The sequence below is a fragment of the Acinonyx jubatus genome, chromosome A2, assembly GCF_027475565.1.
Source record: "Acinonyx jubatus isolate Ajub_Pintada_27869175 chromosome A2, VMU_Ajub_asm_v1.0, whole genome shotgun sequence".
In the NCBI taxonomy this organism is placed as follows: Eukaryota; Metazoa; Chordata; class Mammalia; order Carnivora; family Felidae; genus Acinonyx; species Acinonyx jubatus.
The window spans coordinates 112,589,304-112,606,876 of record NC_069383.1 but is presented as its reverse complement, the minus strand read 5'-3'; the positions used below and the strand labels follow the sequence as shown (position 1 = coordinate 112,606,876).

General features: G+C 52.0%; 1 protein-coding gene across 2 annotated transcripts in view; it reads right to left on the bottom strand.

The window, feature by feature from the left end:
* Window positions 1–1,959: 1,959 nt before the first annotated feature.
* PLXND1 (plexin D1) overlaps window positions 1,960–17,573 on the bottom strand; it is a 59,689-nt gene continuing 44,075 nt past the window's right edge. The window contains exons 21-36 of one of the 2 annotated variants that reach the window (XM_027042703.2): window positions 13,075–13,182; window positions 12,867–12,979; window positions 11,914–11,976; window positions 11,279–11,409; window positions 10,698–10,896; window positions 9,481–9,627; window positions 9,125–9,281; window positions 8,189–8,292; window positions 8,042–8,105; window positions 7,299–7,333; window positions 6,923–7,027; window positions 6,256–6,419; window positions 4,935–5,082; window positions 3,683–3,823; window positions 3,448–3,522; window positions 1,960–3,191 (exon numbers count right to left, since the gene is read on the bottom strand). In XM_027042703.2, the coding sequence (XP_026898504.1) occupies window positions 3,075–3,191; window positions 3,448–3,522; window positions 3,683–3,823; window positions 4,935–5,082; window positions 6,256–6,419; window positions 6,923–7,027; window positions 7,299–7,333; window positions 8,042–8,105; window positions 8,189–8,292; window positions 9,125–9,281; window positions 9,481–9,627; window positions 10,698–10,896; window positions 11,279–11,409; window positions 11,914–11,976; window positions 12,867–12,979; window positions 13,075–13,182 (1,871 nt within the window). In that variant the 3' untranslated portion in view covers window positions 1,960–3,074. Of the gene's footprint in view, window positions 3,192–3,447; window positions 3,523–3,682; window positions 3,824–4,934; window positions 5,083–6,255; window positions 6,420–6,922; window positions 7,028–7,298; window positions 7,334–8,041; window positions 8,106–8,188; window positions 8,293–9,124; window positions 9,282–9,480; window positions 9,628–10,697; window positions 10,897–11,278; window positions 11,410–11,913; window positions 12,019–12,866; window positions 12,980–13,074; window positions 13,183–17,573 lie in introns of both variants that reach the window. The other variant, XM_027042702.2, reaches the window with a different exon arrangement.

Here is a 17,573-nt window from a genome sequence, read left to right as displayed (position 1 = left end):
GATGAGGCTTTTTCTAGCTGTGCTGACAGCCTCCCTGGGGTATCTGTAGTGTGTCTGCCAGCAGGGCCCCGAGGGTACTTTGAGCAGATGGCAGGGGCTGGGCCAGCACTTTCCTTGGAGAGGGTCTGGTTGTGCTTCTGCTCCTTTCATGGTTTGGCAGGGGGTTGTGGGAGGCACCCGGCCAGGCTCTGGGGCGGCATTCTGGGGCCTCACAACTCCACGAGCTAGGAGCGGGTTAGCATTCCTGGCCTGGCAGAGGCTGGGCAGCATCCAGTACCCGTGAGACACAGACGAGTCTCCTCCCCGCTTGAGGACACTGCGCTGAAGGTCTCCACCTCCCATGACCCTCGGACAGCGAAGACACTCCTGAGGCTGCAAGGCAAGTCTTCAGGGCCCCAGATACGAACTGTGGACAATTCACAGAAGTTGCCCACCTTCCGTGTTGAGAAATGACCCCAGAAACCAGAGCTTTCCTCCATGTGCAAATGTGTTGTGAAACTTCAAGAAGGAATTGCATGTTAATCAGGCATGAAAACAGGCTGCAGAATATTTAATAACACGGAAAGATGTTACTGACATATTGTTGCATGGGGGAAAGGCAGGTTACAAAATGGTGTGTACACCCTGGTCCCGAATTTTATTCAGCCCCCGACCCAGGCAGGCACACAATCTGGACTGACATTCTCTGAGACATTGACCTTGGGTGGGTTCGCATAGCTTTATTTTCTAAGTGCTTTTTGTACTTCCTGACATTTCTGCAGGAAACCTGTGTTCACAAATCACACCAAAAAAAAAAAAAAAAACAAAAAACAAAACAAAACAGATCCCTATCAAATGTGTCAATAACTTAAATTAGAAAATCTGCTTAATAAAAAGGAATCAGTGCTCAGAATAGAAAATTTGAAAAGATAAAGAATCTGTCCCCACCCCGAAGCCAGTACAGGAAAAGGCTATTTTTAAAGCTAAAAGTTGTTTATTTTTCTTTTCTCACTTCTCTGTTCTCATTAATTCTAGAACTGGTATTTGTGGGATTTTGTTTCAATTGTATGAATTTTTCTGTCCTAGTTCTTATTCTTGATAAATGTATGCTTAGTTTTTTCCCCATTATGATGGAAAAATAATTAACTTGAGTAGCTTCTAACTGGGAGCCAGTTTGCTAATGACCTTTTCCCGGGGGATGGCGTTGAACACACACACACACACACACACACACACACACACACACCCCCACCAGGTTCGGCCCCGAGCCAGCAGGGTGGGCCGGGGGTTTTGTGGCAGTGCTGACCCTGAGGAAGGTTAACTGCTGTGAGGAACAGATTGCCCCACTGGAAACAGTCCAGGGTTACACTGGCCTTGGGGAAACTGCGTATTTCCTCACGTGAAAAAATGGGGTTTTCAAGATTGATGAGATATTCAAGGGGCATATGTAAACATCAGCTGTCTTCCTAGGACAGTCACCTTGACCCCCCCACCCATTTGGGGTCCACTGTGGAGACCGCCTGGAGGAAGCACAAATGAGAAGAATAGGGAGGCCGTGCAACCTGGTTTGTGTCCCCACTTTGCTGCTCCCTGGCTATACAACCTGCGGGGGTGGGGGGCGGAATTCCTCCACTGCATTGAGAGTCAGTTTCTACATCTGTAAAATGGGCATAATATTCTGTTCCTCACAGGCCTGTTCTAAAGGTAAGTAGGAGCAGGACCCACATGGCAGCTATGACATCTTCCTGGAGGTCCCATGGATGCCCTCCAAGTTCAGGAAGGTCGGCTATGGGTCAGGCCCAGAGCAAGCAGACATTGTCCCACTGAATCCTGCCATTGCCTTCCCAGAACTAAGGTATCTGCCCAAGCTTGTGAACGAGGATGGCAGAGGCAGGGCTCTAAACCTGGCTGCCCTCTCCTTTCTACTACAAGCTCACCTTTCCCTCCTTGGCCATCTCAGGATAAAGGCTGGAGCCCACGCAGGTTTTCCCATCAGGCTTTTATTATAAAGAAGGTTCCAGAGCTTCCCAGCCACCCCCTCCAGCCCAGCCCCCACGGGCTCGGAGCCAGTCCCAGTGCTGGCTGGGTCTGCTGCAGGGGGAGCCGGGTCAGCCACGGAGGGTTGCTTCTGACAGGAACAGAATGGGTGATTTTTTTTTCAGGCCTTTGGGGGGGGGGGTCTCTGCCAGGTCTGCCTGTCCTCTGGAACAGTCATTTCCAGTGTTATGTTGGGAGCCCCTAGGGACCCCTCCCCGGGTCCTCTGCACAAGCGGCAGCTATTCACAGTTGGCGCGTGAGAAGTTTTTTAATATATAAAAGCTTTAAAAAAAAAAAAAAGTGGTGCTATCTTTAGAAACACTTCCAGCAAGATCAAGTAGCCCAGCTACAGCCTTGGTGCAACTTAGCCCCCTCCCCTCCCTTCAGCACCTGTCCCTCGTCCCCTGCCCACCCCAGCTTGTGGGAAAGCCCACGGAGCCTGCCCACGGGCCGTGGGCACTGCCCACTCCACCAGCAGCCGCTCAAGCAACCACGATCTGACACCGCTTGAAACCGTGTGCCACCAGAGTCCTCTCTGGGTGACAGCAGACGGAGACAACATTGTGGCGGCCGACGCAGAAACCGATCCAGGGCTGGTGCAAGGAGGCCTCCCCTCTGCCACATTGGATGAGGTAGTGTTTCCGGCTGCAGCCTCTGGGCCGGGGGGCTCTGCTTGAGGGCGCTGGGCCATGTAGGGCAGGGCTTCAGCAGCAGTGGTGGTGGTGGCAGAGCTGGGGGTGGGGAGGCTCTGGCCAGGCTGTGCTGGCGGGGGGCAGGGGCTGGGGGTGGGTGGGCGGCAGGAGCCTTACCAGGCACTGGCTGCAGCTTTCAAGTCCCTAGCCCAGAGATCAGGTCTGGGGGCAGGTGGGAGGGGCCAGAGAGAGGTGCCCAAGGGGCCAGGGCTGGGGGGTTCCTCTGCCAGGCTCAGAGGGGCCCTTCCATTCCCCCCTCCCTAGAAGCTGACTCTGCTCAGTCATTTCCTAGCCGCAGTCAGAGGCACGGGGATCAAAGTGAAGTCGAGGGCAGTGTGTCCCTCGCCAGCACCGTCTCCCACAGGCTCAGGCCTCACTGTAGCACTCATAGATGTTGTCCTCCATCAGAGCCACCACCTGCTCAAACTTGTGCTGCAGCTGGGTCCTCCGGGCAGTGGGGTTCGCCTCCAAGGCAGTCATGATCTGACGGGGAAGCAGGGGGCAGCTGGGTCACAGCCCGAGGCCCTGGGCCCCAGAGGCTCCCACCACAGTGGGGGAACAATCTACTCGCTGCCTGATTTCTACGGCTGGCAACCAACACCTAAAGCGCAAATGTCCTGGGATGTGAATACTTGAGCAGGAAACTTTCCTGGGGTTTTCCTGAGCAGAGTGCAGGTGGGCAGGGCGGAAAGCCGGGGGTGGGGGGGCGCCATGACCCCAGGCCCACAGGGGTACTCACCTGTGTGCGATACCTCTTGGCATATTTGTAGATCTCAGCCATGGCCACGTTGGTGTTGAACTCGTTCTGGTATTTCTGTAAGGAAGCAGGTGGGAGTGGGGAGGGGTGGTTAACCCACCCTTCAAAACAGGCCCTGGCCCAGCCCCAACACTTCCACACAAGCCCCCAGCTTCCCGCAGCTCCTCCTTGGGGGTCAGGTCCCGAGCCCACAGGGCCCCTCTGGAGCCCGCCGCACCCGCGACTCCTCGGCCAGGTGCGCGTTCATCTCCTGCTCGCTGAGCGGTGTCATGTCGTGGATCTGCTTGTAATAGCGCTGCACGATCTTCCGGTACTCAGGAATCTCCTTGGCATAGAGGAGCTTGTTGGTCGGAGAATCCTGGGCAGAGAGGAGTGGGGCGGCAGGCAGATAAGGCGGTGGGCGGAGACCAGATCTGTTTCTGGACAAGCCCTCATCCGTCGGCCACACAAAAGGCCCCATCACTTTGGACGAGGGGCTCTTTGCCCGCTCCCAGTGCTGCCCTTTGGCATGGAACCCCTGCCCTATTTTCTATGGGACTGAAGGGGGAACCACTCCCTTTAGGGGGAAAAGTGCACAGGCTCTGCGCCAACTCTTTGTCGCACGCTGGCTGTTTCGTTTGTATCCTCGCTTAGGGTTATGGGTCTTGGTGGCTAAGATTGTTGGAAGCCCGATTGCTGGCTCAGTGGAATATTTCCCACTGCATGTTTCCAACGCCTGAAAGCAAAACGCGCCAAGTACGCTCCCAGTTCTTTGTCACGGGCATCCTGCCTACGGAGACCGTATGTGAGAAGTGATGGCATTGTCTCTCTCTCATGGCCTCTGAAAGTCATGGGCTGAAGGTAGGGCCGTGCACCCGCCCTCCTGTAGTGCCTGGTCTAATTATACCATCTCATTAATGTTCACAGCAGCCAGCATTGTCCCCCGCCTCCCTGCCCCTGGCCAGGTAGTTCCCTCTGCCTAGAATGCAGTTCCCCCTCCTCCCCGCTCTCTAAAGCCAGCCGGATCCTCCCCCTGCAGAGCTCTTGGGGAGATCCCTCCCGTGTGCATCTCAGAGGTCTTGGTCCCCTGTTCCCCTCTGCCCACTCTTTTACTCAGTGCCCACTCAGAGGCTCTTGACCACCAGGACTGCTACTTGGAGCCTGGCTGATTCCTTCATGATACTATACCTGACCAAGCAGGTTTCCCACATTGACACTGGCTTCCCCGGGCCTGGCCCTATGGCCTAAATGTTGGAAGGTGGTGCTGGGCACACCTCAGGCAGGTGCAGGGTTTCTGACCACAGGGGCCAGTTTCTGGGCACCTGCCTCTGTTGGAACATCCCTGTTCATCCCATGTCCCCACCCCCCCCCCTCGCCCCAGCCATGAGCTCCTTGGGTTCCTCTCCCAGGAAGATCTGAGGCCCACACACCCCACCTGGGCACCCTCCTCCCACGCTGACAGTGGGCTGCCCGCCCCAGGAGCAGCAGACCTTGCCCAGCTGGAGGTCAGAGATGGAGCAGGCATCAATGAAAGCCTGAGCGATGACAGAGAGGCAGGCGTCGATGTGGTCTGTCTTGTCAATGTCGAAGACAAACTGGGGGTTCTTCAGAATGTTTACCCAGAACCGGAGAGGAAGGCTATGGGATGGGAGTGATGGAGGTGGGGTGAGGGGTGGGGCAGCAAAGGAAGTGGTCGTTGAGGGGTTCGAAGGAGGGAGGCAGCCAGGCCCAGAGGACAGGCTGGCTTTACCCCCTGCCCCCCCAAGGCCAGAGGGGCTTAGACCCAAGACAGAACCTCCGTTTGTTCATCCATAAATAGGGTTGATGATCATCTCTGCCAACTGTAGCAGCTGAGGGGCCAAGAGCCGGGTTTCCGGCATGCAGCAGGCAGGACACTGGGGCAGGGGCTGCAGGCCCAGGCTACCTTCATACCCGCTCCCAACCCCCCACAGAACCTTCTGCTCTCACAAGGGAGCCTCAAGCCAAGTCCTGGTTCTCATTAGAAGAACCTCCCCCCCCCCCAACCCTGCCCTGCCTGGCAGCACATGGCTCCTCCTCCCAGCCCTTGCACGGCAGCAGGAAGTCCACCATTAGCTGGGGCCACTGAGCAGCCAGAAAGGGCTGAGGGAGGGCAGGGCCTGGATCTTTGGCCTTGGTCTCAGGAGGCCAGAGAGGGTTGGTAGTGCCCCCACCCCAGGGCCACCCACTGACTCAGCAGCTTGGAGTGGAGGACCCTCCCCCAGAGGTCTGAGAAGCCCCTGCAGCTGCACAGTAACTTCTAGGCGTCATTTTTACTGAGGTTCAGGCTGAAGTTTTCAACAAGTTGTGGGGTTCTGTGACCTGGAAAGCCTTAAAGGAAGGCTATGAACTGGGTATAGGAGTCAGATCTCGTGGGTTTGAGCCCGGTTCTGCCACTGCAAGGGCTGTGTGATCTTGGGTGGGCACTGCTCTGTGAGCCTTGTGCTTCTCATCTGTCAAATGGAGCTGAGGGTACCCGCCCAAGAGGGGTGGAAGAGAGAAATGATGGTAAGGACAAAACTTATACAATGCTTGCTTTTAGTTAATTCTTACAATTAAGGTGGATCACTTTTATTGCCCTGGTTTTACAGCTGGGAATACTAAAGCACAGAGAGGTGAAGTCACTTATCCAAAGTCCCACAGCTAGGAAGCGGCAAAAGAGGAACTGAATCCAGGCAGGTGGACTGAGAGACCAGGGTCTGAACTGCTGCACTATTGCTGCCCACGTTGAAACAATGAAGCCGCAGATCCCTCCCTGCCTGCCCGCCGCCCACACACCATTGGCCCACCAACCTGTTGGTCTTCCATATGTGCAGAGTGTCAGGATCTGAGATCCCCCTCTTCTCAGCCTGCTCCTCCAGGAAGTCAAAGAAGTACTTGACGGCCAGTGGCGGCTTGTCTTCACGGATGCTCAGGATGGCCTTGAACAGGTCATCCAGAAACTTCTGCAGTGTGCCCTGCAGAGGAGTGGGGTGGCTACGGTCAGCCCAGGGCCATGTGGGGAGGGGAGTGTGCACCTCTCCTAGCTTCAGGGAGCTCGGAGTGCTTGGGATGGTGAATGGGAAAGCCATAATACTATCAGGCTGGTCACCTAACTTCTCTGGACCTTGGTTTTCTTCTCTGTGAAATAGGTTAGTGAAATTCTCCTCCCAGGGGTGCTGAAAGGACTAATCCAAATACTGGAGCACAAAGCGGGGAATGGGTAAGGCCACCTGAGCTATGTGACCTTGGGGGCAGTACTGACCCCTCTGGGCCTCTGCTGCCCGTTACTTTGGCTAATACAGAAGTTGTCTGTTAGGCACCTTTCATGGCTGTGAGCAAATCCCTCCCCAGGAGCAGCACAAAGCCCTCAGCCTCTCGTGCAGGGAGCCCTTCTGCCCCCACAGAACTCTACCCCCCCACCATACCCAGGCATGTGCACATAGCTGGCCCGTTGACAGGGAGGAGAGGTGAGGCCCACCTTGGTGGACAGCAGGCGAGTCAGGTAGATCTCTGGTAGCACCTTCTTGCGGTGGCTCTGCCGGTGGGACTTCTTGGGCTCTGCCAGCTCGTCCGTGGGCAATACCTAGGAGGCCAGGAAGGGGGCCAGTCCAGCACCTGGTACCACCCTTGGCCATCCTGTGGGCGGTCTAATCCCACAACCCACAGGTATCTGGCTCCACATGCGCTTTGTGGTGCCCAAGGGATGAGGGTGATTCTGGGACCTACCCTCTGCTCCCTAGTCCCCAGCCTTTCCCAGGGCTGGGAATGTTTTCCCCAGAGGCCTAGGGTGGCAGGAAGCCAAGTCCACACCCGGTGAGGGCGGGCGCCCCCAGGGCCAGAGGCCGGGCACTTACCAGATGGAAATACTTCTCCGTGTCCAAGTCTTTCACTGTGAGATGGAAAACACAATAAATAAACAAGAGAGAGGAGGGGAGACAAACAGAAATGGAGACATTAAGATGGAGAGAGGCAGAGAGAGAGAGATCCAGAGAGACACCGAGAATGAGATAGAGGCAGTGAGAAACAGACACATGAGAAAGGAGAAACAGAGGGACAGAGAGAGAGTCTACAGATGGACAGGGGAAAGACCCTCAGAGGGGAAAAGGCTGGCTGCCCTCACCCCCTCCACTGCCCAACCCAGACCTCCTAAGTTGTGGGGACAGGCCCAAGGTCCTGCTCCTGACCTCAGGAGGGGACCCTGAGATGCCGGGAGCCGAGGACCCCATGCCTGGCAGCTGGGCCTGGGGAGCCTGAGGGTGTGGATGGGGGGTGGAATTGAGGCAGGGACACAGCCTGAAGCCCAGATGGACAGACCAGCTCCCCCTCCAGCCTGGCAGCTGCCCAGACCTCTTGAAACCACATCCCGCCCTTTTGGGGCCTCTCTCTGGCTGCCCGCAGGATACTAGCCTGAGGAGGCCTGGCCACAGGCCCTGCCCAAGCAGTACTGGGGCAGAGGGGCTGGCCTGGCCCTTGCCCCAACCAAGGAGACAATAGTCCGGCCCAGTCCTGCCTCTTAAAGCCTCAGGTTCCCTATGATGACTGCTCAGAAAGAGCCCAGGCCTGGCCTAGACACCCTCCCGATGTCCACCGGTGCTACCTCGGCCCAGTGTGTTGTCCTTCTTGTCTGTGAGGCTCATGGCCAGGGAGGCACCTTCGGGGATCTGACAGGAGGGGAGAGGCTGAGGTCAGAGGTCAGAAGTTAGGGAGGCTGGAAGTGGGGGATGGGTGGGGCCGGGGCCCTCACCTTGTAGTGGGCCAGTGTGTTGAGCTTCTTGCGGCCATCTTCCACCACAGACGTGTCATCCAGGTCCCGGAGGATATAGCTCTGTGTGCTCGAGGCGAACCACTCTGGGGGCAGAGAGCAGGGTGTCAGGGGCGGGGAGCTGGCTGGAGGGCGCAGCACCAGCCTGGGCCCCCCAGGGAGAGGTCTCTTGCTCTCTCTGTGGAACCCAGGGCAAGCCATGCCTCTCTCTGAGCCTCTATTTTTCCATCTGTAGAATGGGGAGGAGGAAAAAGATCCAGAGGAGAGGGTATGGTGGGCACAGAGCAGGTTTAGAAATGTCCTCATTTTTGACATCGTTACTTTATTAATGCCAATGAAATAAAAGGTACCACGTGTGAAAGGGATCACATACCTTCCATGACCCCACTGTCCTTAGGTACAGACTCTGCCCTTCCAGGATCTGGGTGACTGAGTGCCTGCCCAACCTCATCACCTACCCTATCCTGGCCCCAGCCTACCAGCCCTGGCGAGCAACCTGCTGTGAACAGTCACTGCACCTAGCACCTATTTATCATCAGAACCTGGTGCTTGCAACAGGGCCTGGACAGACCAGGTGCTATGAAAAGCCTGTGGTCATAGAACGAATGTTCTCAGCTTTTTGGTCTAACTAGAACTCCTATGCATCCTTCAAAACCCACTCCAACTCCCCCTCCTTGAGGAAGCCTTTCCTGAATACTTTTTGCTGTTGTTTGCAGCTTGCTCACACTGCAGTACCCGTCTCCCTGCCAGAATAGGAGCTCCCTGGTGATGGGCATCTTGTCTGATCATCCATCTCCATGTCCCCGGTGCCTCAGTTAACGTACATTCACTAACTGAAAGGAGTATACAACCAAGGCAAGGGACAGCTCCCACTGGAGCAGCCCAAAGGCTAAAGCCCGCCACCCAGCCCCTGCCCACCGAGGTCAACGTCCTCTGCGCGTGGCCACTGAGAGTAGGGCACATTCTTGCAGAAGGCTTCCAGAATCTTCTCTTTGACCTGTGTCAGCGTGTCTGTGTCCATGGCCCGCACACTGAGCGAGTCCATGCCACAGCCCTGGAAGGACACGTTCAGGTTCTGCATGAGACAAGAGAAGACAGTCAGCAAGTCCCTTCCATCGCTACCCAGGGCCCAGGCAAGGCAACAGCCTGCCCAGGGCGGCTGGGTCACGATTAAGGTCAGGATGCTCCGGGCATGCGGGTTCCCCTCCCAGTCAGCCTGGGAGATGGTTCCCACCTTGCTGCCCAGCTAGCTGCCCTGGTCCCGCCCAACTCACCCGGGGCTTGGCCTCAATGTTCTCCCGCAGCAGCCACTCCTCGTTGAGTGTGTAGCGGGCCTTGCCTGTGATGGCATCAATGGAGCCCTTGTTGATCTGCTGCTTGATGGCGCACAGGAGCAGGAAGAATGGCTCCCCAACTGTTTCCTGGGGTGTGCACAGGGCTGTCAGAGGCCCAGCCTGCCCAGCCCAGCCCAGCCCGCACTGCCTCCCTGACCACCCTCCATGTTCCAGGTCCCAAGCCTTTGGCCATGCTGTGGCCCCCACCTTGAATGCCTTCACCACCTCTTCCACTAACACCTCCACACTGTGTAACATCCTCCTTTTGGATCCTGGTGTCATTCTCCCCACATCTCCCTGCCTCCTGTCCACTACACCCCCTCCTGCCCCCTGTGTCTCCATGGATTCTAAGGTGGAAAACCACTGTCTGGGGGCAGGCACATTCATTTGGTCATCCCAGCAACTCTTCCAGGCATGGGATATCCCCCTCGCTGCTGAGGCTCAGAGAGGACAATCAACCTTCCCAGGGTCACCCAGTGGGGAGGTAGCCCAGCTAGACTCGAGCCCCCAGATCAGCTGGCTCCCAGGCCCGTGACTCTGCTAAGCCACCCAGGGTGTGTTTAGGGAGAACTAGAACACAGAATGTGGTGTCAAATCACAAGCTGGTGAGTAGAGAGAGTCTTGGGCCAGGCTGGGCCTCATACCCCAACCCTCCCGCTAAGCCCTCAGACCCGAACTTAGGGTTGCCTCTTCTAGAAAGCCACCTTGAGCCCTCTAACCGGGTCCAAGGCATCAGTGGTGGAGTGCCACTGTGTGGCATTTATCGCTCTGTATTTTAATTGCCATTTCCACACCTGTCCGCTCTAAGCCTGGGGGAATCTTAAGGGCTGGGACTGGGCCTGATTTATCATGTGAACTCAGAGCTGTGGCCCAAAGGCACGCAAGGGAGGGTTTGATGACCAAGACAGCAATCTTCCAGAACAAAGCCCGGTGACAGTCTCTGTTCTGCCCTGAGCTTGCTCCGAGCCCCTACAGGAAGCCAGGCCAGGCCTTCCCTGAGCCTCAGTTCCCCTGTCTGTATAATGGACCCTCTAGGACTCTCCTTGCTCCCTGAGCCCCTCTTTCCTCATCTGCACAAAGATGACAGAGTTGACGTGACATGGGCTTGGGAGGTGGTGGTCCCCGCTGCCCTGGTGGTGCAGCTCCGCCCCCCTCACCCGCAGACAGCTGTACATGCAGATGGACATCCAGTTGGTGAGCATCTTCTCAACCACAGACTCTGTGCGCCGCAACATGAGCTTAGGGTTCTTGGCAGCCGAGGCGTCGATGAGGTCCACCAGCAGCTCCTTCATGATGCCCGTGTAGTACTCGAGCTTGCCGTGGAGCGCGATGGTCAGCAGGGAAGCCAGGCTGCACCTGCGGGTGGGTGTGGGGCATCAGCACTGGCTGCAGCCAGAGGCCCTGGGATCTGAGGAGTGGGAGGAGAGGGTGCCGGTGTTGCCTCGTGGGCCTGGCGAGCTCAAGTATGCCTGTGTGGGTGGTGCCTGGCAGATGGGTGGGCACAGCTCAAACCCACCTGGAGAAAGGGCCACTTTCTCTAGCATCCACAGTAACCGCTGTGCCCACGAGCCTAGACCTTGGGCATCCAGGCCCAGAAAAGTCAGGAAAGGGCCTGGTGCTGGGTAGATGCCCATTGCCTAGCGGGCAAGGTGATTTGCAAACTGCTCCAGCCAACCCAGGACGGGCTGTGTGGCCCCTGACAGGCCCCTGTCCCTCTCCCAGAGCCTTGCAGCCTGACCTGTCACGCACTGCAAAATCTTTCTGTTGCTCCAGCGCATGCACGAAAACAATGAGGAAGTGCTTATTGTTGAGCAATGAGGAGAACAGGCTGATCCCCTCTTCCATGTTGGGCCGGCAGCTTTCCGGGATCTGCGGAAGCAATTGGTGCTGGGGAGTCCACAGGGGTTTGGTGCCTCTACCAGGCCTAGGAGTCAGCACTTATAATGCCCTGAATGTCTCCTTGAATGCCTTCTGGGATGGGGAGCTCACCACCTTTTCATGGTAGAGGTCTCTTAACTCCCCATGACTGGGAATAACGGCTCAATTGAGCTGAAAAATGGGGCTCACAGAAGGTCAAAGGTGCCTGGAGGTAACCCAGATTCCTTCTACGTGAGAACCTCTCATTTTCCATTCTCTAAGCAGCAGATGGAGTGGGATATCCAGAAGGGCCCAATCCTCTCTCCTCACTACCTGGCTTAGGGTCAGCACTTACCACACCCTGAATGGACACTTGAATGCCTCCTGGGATGGAGGGCTCATTATCTTGCAATAACTGACTCCTTCCTCCCAACTCCTGGTGATTCGGACCCGTGGATCAGATGAACAGGAAAGCGGGGCCCAAAGAGGGGTGGGTTGGCTGCATGGGGTACTCACCTTCCATTCTCCCAGCAATGGGTGGGTCTCCTGCACCGGGGCACTGCCCTGGGAGTTGAGGGTCTGGGAGGGCAGCACATAACGTTCTTCATAGAGAGAGGAACACTGTAGGGGCAGACCACCCCCCAGCATCTCAGCAGGGCTGCGTCTCCCCTCACCAGCACACAAGGGCCACTCAACAAATGCAAAGGGATGCCTTGTCAAGGAAGAAGAGTCAGTAGGCCATACGCAGGGCCTTAAGGGTCCAGAGACCCAAGGGGCTTCATGGGGGAAAGGAAAGGGTGGAACCTCACGACACAAGGTGTGGCAATGCACAAGGCTTAAGAGGAAGCAAAAGCAGCTCAGTGGGGAATGGGAGAAAGCGCAGAGAGGCCAGCGGGAACTACAGTGTGGCCTTGTTTGGGCTGCCACAGGGTAAACAGTGCAGAAGGGCAAGAAGCAGGGTAGTGGACACCAGCTCATATGCTCTTGCTGGGCCCGGGAAGGGGGGGACAGGGCAGCAGCCCCTGGAACGCAAAGAGGGGTGGGAGGCTTGAGGTAGAGTCCCGTGGGCAGGAGGAGGGGACGTGGAGACCAAAAGCCTGACTGGGAAGGGGCCCACCAGGGCTGAGAGAGGCTGGGGGGGCGGGCACTGGGGGCTAGGAGAGCCCCCTTAGTGAAGGGAGAGGCAGGCCCTACCCGCCAGGAGAGTGGGGCTAAGAGCTGGCTTCCATACGGACAGTTAAACATCAAATGAATAGAGAAGAAGAGTGAGAGGAGAAACTGGGACCCCTCCCTTGGCAGGCGAGGGCAGATAGCCAGGGCTGCCATAAATGTGCATGCAGGTTACGCATTGCTCAAGGGGTCCACGTAGCACCAAGTTTTCCCATCTGCTTAAAAGTGCCCTCTAGGTTGGCATGGCTCAGAAAGAGATCAAGGAACCCCTGAGGTGACTGGCAAGGGTGCCGGCTGACCTTAGGGAAGAAGGTGCGGGTCACAAAGTGCTTATACTCCAGGAAAGGGATGCCCTGGCTGCGGTTCAGCTCCTTGGTCAGATCAGTCATGTCTGTCTGCAGTTCGGCAAACCCTGGTGGATAGGCAGAGAGCTGTGAGTAGATCCTGAACCCATTCCCCAGATGGGAAAGCCAAGGTCCACAGTCCCGCATGCTCCCCACCCACTACCTTTTCGGATTTCCTCTCGGATCTGAGATTCCATCTCCTCCATCTGCAGCAGAGTCTTCTGCCAGTAGCGCTCTGCACGGCGGCTCTTGGTACAGAAGACAAACAGGGCTGCAGGCAGTAGAGAGGCAGGTCAGGCCTGGAAAGCCCTTTGGAAAACAGTTGTCGGCACATGGCAGTGTGCAGGGCCTGGGCCTGGAGTGAGAGGTCCTGCTGGCTTCCTGCTCCTCTGGGCAGGGTGTGGGAAGGTGGACGGTTGCCCCAGCCTACAGTCCTCCCCTCCCTGGTGGGCTGAAAACTCCTACAGGGTAAAGGGTTGGGGAACGCCCTGGAAAATAACTCTGATGTCCCCTTCTTATAAAAAGAAGTGGTGTGTGTGTGTGTGTGTGTGTGTGTGTTTAAACTAGTGGTAAACATTATAAAATAAAGGTAGTGGGCCAAACACTTAGAAAGCAAGTATGAAGAGTAAGACAAAAGTAGTAAAATTAATTAAAGTACGATAATTAGCTAAGAGATACATAAAACAAACAGATGTAAAGTGTGTCATCAAAAATATAAAATGGGGGAGAGTAAAAATATAAAGCTCTGGAATGTGCTCAAAATTGACTTAATATCAACTTAAAAGAGACTGTTGTTATAGGGGTGACTGGGTGGCTCAGTTGGTTAAGTGTGCGATTTCAGTTCAGGTCATGATCTCGCTGTTTGTGAGTTTGAACCCCGTGTCGGGCTCTGTGCTGACAGCTCAGAGCCTGGGGCCTGCTTCGGATTCTGTGCTTCCCTCTCCCTCTGCCCCTCCCCTCCCCTGCCCATGCTCTGTCTCTCTCTCTTTCCAAAATAAACATCAAAAAAATTTTTTTAAAGAAACTGTTATAAACCTAAGATGTTATATGTGAACCTTGCAGTTACCACAAAGAAAACTTATATAAAATACACAAAAGAAAAAAATCTAAGCACACCACTAAAGAAAGCTGTCAGACCACAAGGGAAGAGAGCAAAAGAAGTAAGGAACAGAGAAAAACTACAAAAATAGCCAGAAAATAATGAAATGGCAATAAGTATGTACCTATCGATAATTACTTTAAATATAAATGGACTGAATTCTCCAGTGAAAAGACATGGATGAACGGATACAAACCAACACAAAAACAAGATGCATCTATCTGCTGCCCATGAGAGACTCATTTCAGAAGTGTGGGGACACAGGCTAAAAGTGAAAAGAATATTCCATGCAAATGGAAACATAAAAAAAGCTAAGGTAGCAATACTTCCATCAGACACAATAGATTTTAAAACAGAGTCAATCCAACAAGAGAATATAACATTTGTAAATATTTCTGCACCCAACATGGAAGCACCTAAATATACAAGGCAATGTTAACAAGCCTAAATGGAGAAGCAGACAACAACATAATAATAGTCGGGGACTTTAACACCCCACCTACATCAATGGATAGACAACACAGACAGAACATCAATAAGGAAACATCATCCTTAAATGACGCACTGGACCAGCTGAACTTAACAGATATATATAGAACACTCCATCCAAAAACAGCAAGTGACACCTTGCTCAGTCTGGGTGGCTCAGTCTGTTGAGCATCTGATTCTTGATTTTGGTTCAGGTCATGATCTCATGGTCGTGAGATAGAGCCCCATATCGGGCTCTGCACGGGCCTGAAGCCTGCTTAAGAGTCTTTCTCTCCCTCTCCCTCTGCCCTGCCCCTGCTCACATGCACTTTCTCCCTCTCAAAATAAAATAAAATCTCAGGGCGCCTGGGTGGCTCAGTTGGTTAAGCATCTGACTTCGAATCAGATGATCTCACAGTCCATGCGTTTAAGCCCTGCATCAGGCTCTGTGCTGACAGCTCAGAGCCTGGAGCCTGCTTCAAGTTCTGTGTCTCCCTCTCACTCCCCTACTCACGTTCTCTCTCTCTCTCTCTCTCAAAAATAAGTAAACATTAAAAAAATTTAAATAAAATCTCAAAAACCGCAAAATACATAGTCTTTTCAAGTGCACATGGAACATTCTCTAGGATGGGTCACATATTAGGCTACAAAACGAGTCTCAATAAATTTAAGAAAACTGAAGTAACATCCAACATCTCTTCTGACCACAACAGCATGAAACTAGAAATTAATTACAAGTAGAAAATGGGAAAAGGCACAAACATGTAGAGACTAAGCAACATGTTACCGAACACCCAATGAGTAAATGAAGAAACCAAAGAGGAAGTAAAAAAAAAAAAAAAAAAAAAAAAAAATACATGGAGGCAAATGAAAACAGAAGCATGGCAGTCCAAAATCTTTGGGTTGCAGAAAAAGCCATTCTAAGAGGGAAGTTCGCTAGTGATACAGGCCTCCTTCAGGAAATGAGAAGTCTCGAATGACCTAACTTTAAAGGAACTAGAAAAAGAACAAAGCCCAAAGTTAGTAGAAGGAAGGAAATAAAGATCAGAGGAGAAATAAATGAAATAGACTGAAAAACAATAGAACAGACCAATGAAACCGAGAGCTGGTTCTTTGATAAGAAACAAAATTGACAAACCTTTAGCCAGACTCATCCAGGAAAAAAAAAAAAGGACTAAATTAAATCAGAAATGAAAACGGAGAAATTGCAACTGATACCACAGAAATATAAAAGATAACACTGTACATTGCACACCAACAAATTAGACAACCGAGAAAAAATGATAAATTTCTAGAAATATACAATCTTTTAAGACTGAATAATTAATAGAAAATCTGAATATACTGATTACTAGTAATGAAATTAAATCAGTAATTTTAAAACTCCCTAAAACACAGAAGTCCAGATCCAAATGGCTTTACAGGTGAATTCTATCAAACATTTAAAGAAGAGTTAATACCAATCCTGATATTATTCCAAATAATTGAAGAGAAAGGAATACTTCCAGACTCATTTTATAAAGTCAAAACCAGATAGAGACTACAAAAAAAAGAAAATTACAGGCCAATATCACTGATGAACAAAGGTGCAAAAAATATGCAAAAATATTAGCAAACCAAATTCAACAATACATTTAAAAAATTGTACACCATCGAGGTGCTTGAGTGGCTCAGTCAGTTAAGTGTCTGACTCTTGATTTTTGGTTCAGGTCATGATCTCACAGTACAAGGGATCACGGCCTGCATCAGGCTCTGCGCTGACAACATGGACTCTGCTTGGAATTCCTCTCCCTCTCTCTCTGCCCTTCTCCCATTCATGCTCTTTCTCTCTTTCAAAATAAATAAATAAATAAATAAACTTTAAAAAAAAGGATCACATACCATGACTAAGTAGGATTCATTCCAGGAACACAAGGATGGTTCAACACCCACAAATCATACAACATGATACACCAAATTAACATCAAAATGAAGCTAGAAATCATATGATCATCTCAATGGATGCAGAAAGAGGCTTTGACAAAATTCAACATCTACTTATGATAAAAACTCTCAACAAAGTGGGTATAGTGGGAATGTACCTCAACATAATAAAGGCCATATAGGACAAACCCACAGCTAGTATCAAACTCAATGGTGAAAAGCTGAAAGCATTTCCTCTAAGATCAGGAAGGATGCCCATTCTCATCAATCTTATTCAACATAGCACTTAGAAGTCCTAGCCACAGCAATTAGGCAAGAAAAAGAAATAAAAGGCGTCCACATTTGAAAGGAAGAAGTAAAACTGCCACAGTTTGCAGATGATATAACATATGTAGATAGTCCTAAAGATGCCACCAAAAAACTATTACAACTATTAAACGGATTCAGTTAAGTCACAGGATACAAAATTAACATACAGAAATCTACTGTGTTTCTATATACTAATAAAGAACAATTCAGAAAAAGAAATAAGAAAACAATACCATTTACAACTGCACCAAAAAGAATAAAATGCCTAGGAATAAATTTAACCAAGGGGGTAAGAAATCTGTACTCTGAAAACTATAAGACATTGATGAGAAAAACTGAAGATGACACACAAAAAAAGGAAAGATATACCACGCTCATACCTTGGAAGAAGTATTGTTAAAATGCCCATACTACCCAAAGCAATCTACAGATTCAATGCAATTCCTATCAAAATACCTATGTTATATTTCACAGAACTAGAATAAAGTATCCTAAAATTTTCAGGAAACCACAGAAGACCCCAAATAGTCAAAGCAATCTTGAGAAAGAAGAACAAAGCGGGAAGGATCATGCTCCCATATTTCAAACTATACCACAAAGCTATTGTAACCAAAACAGTACGGTACTGGCACAAAACCAGGCGTATAGATCAATGGACTAGAAGAGAATCCACAAATAAACTCATCCTTGCATGGCCAATTATTCTTCAACAAAGGAGGCAAGAATATACAAGGGGGAAAAGACAGTCTCTTCAATAAACGGTGTTGGGAAATCTGGGCAGCCACATGCAAAAAGAATGAAACCAGACCACTTTCTTACACCATATACAAAAATAAAGTCAAAGTGAATTAAAGACTTAAACG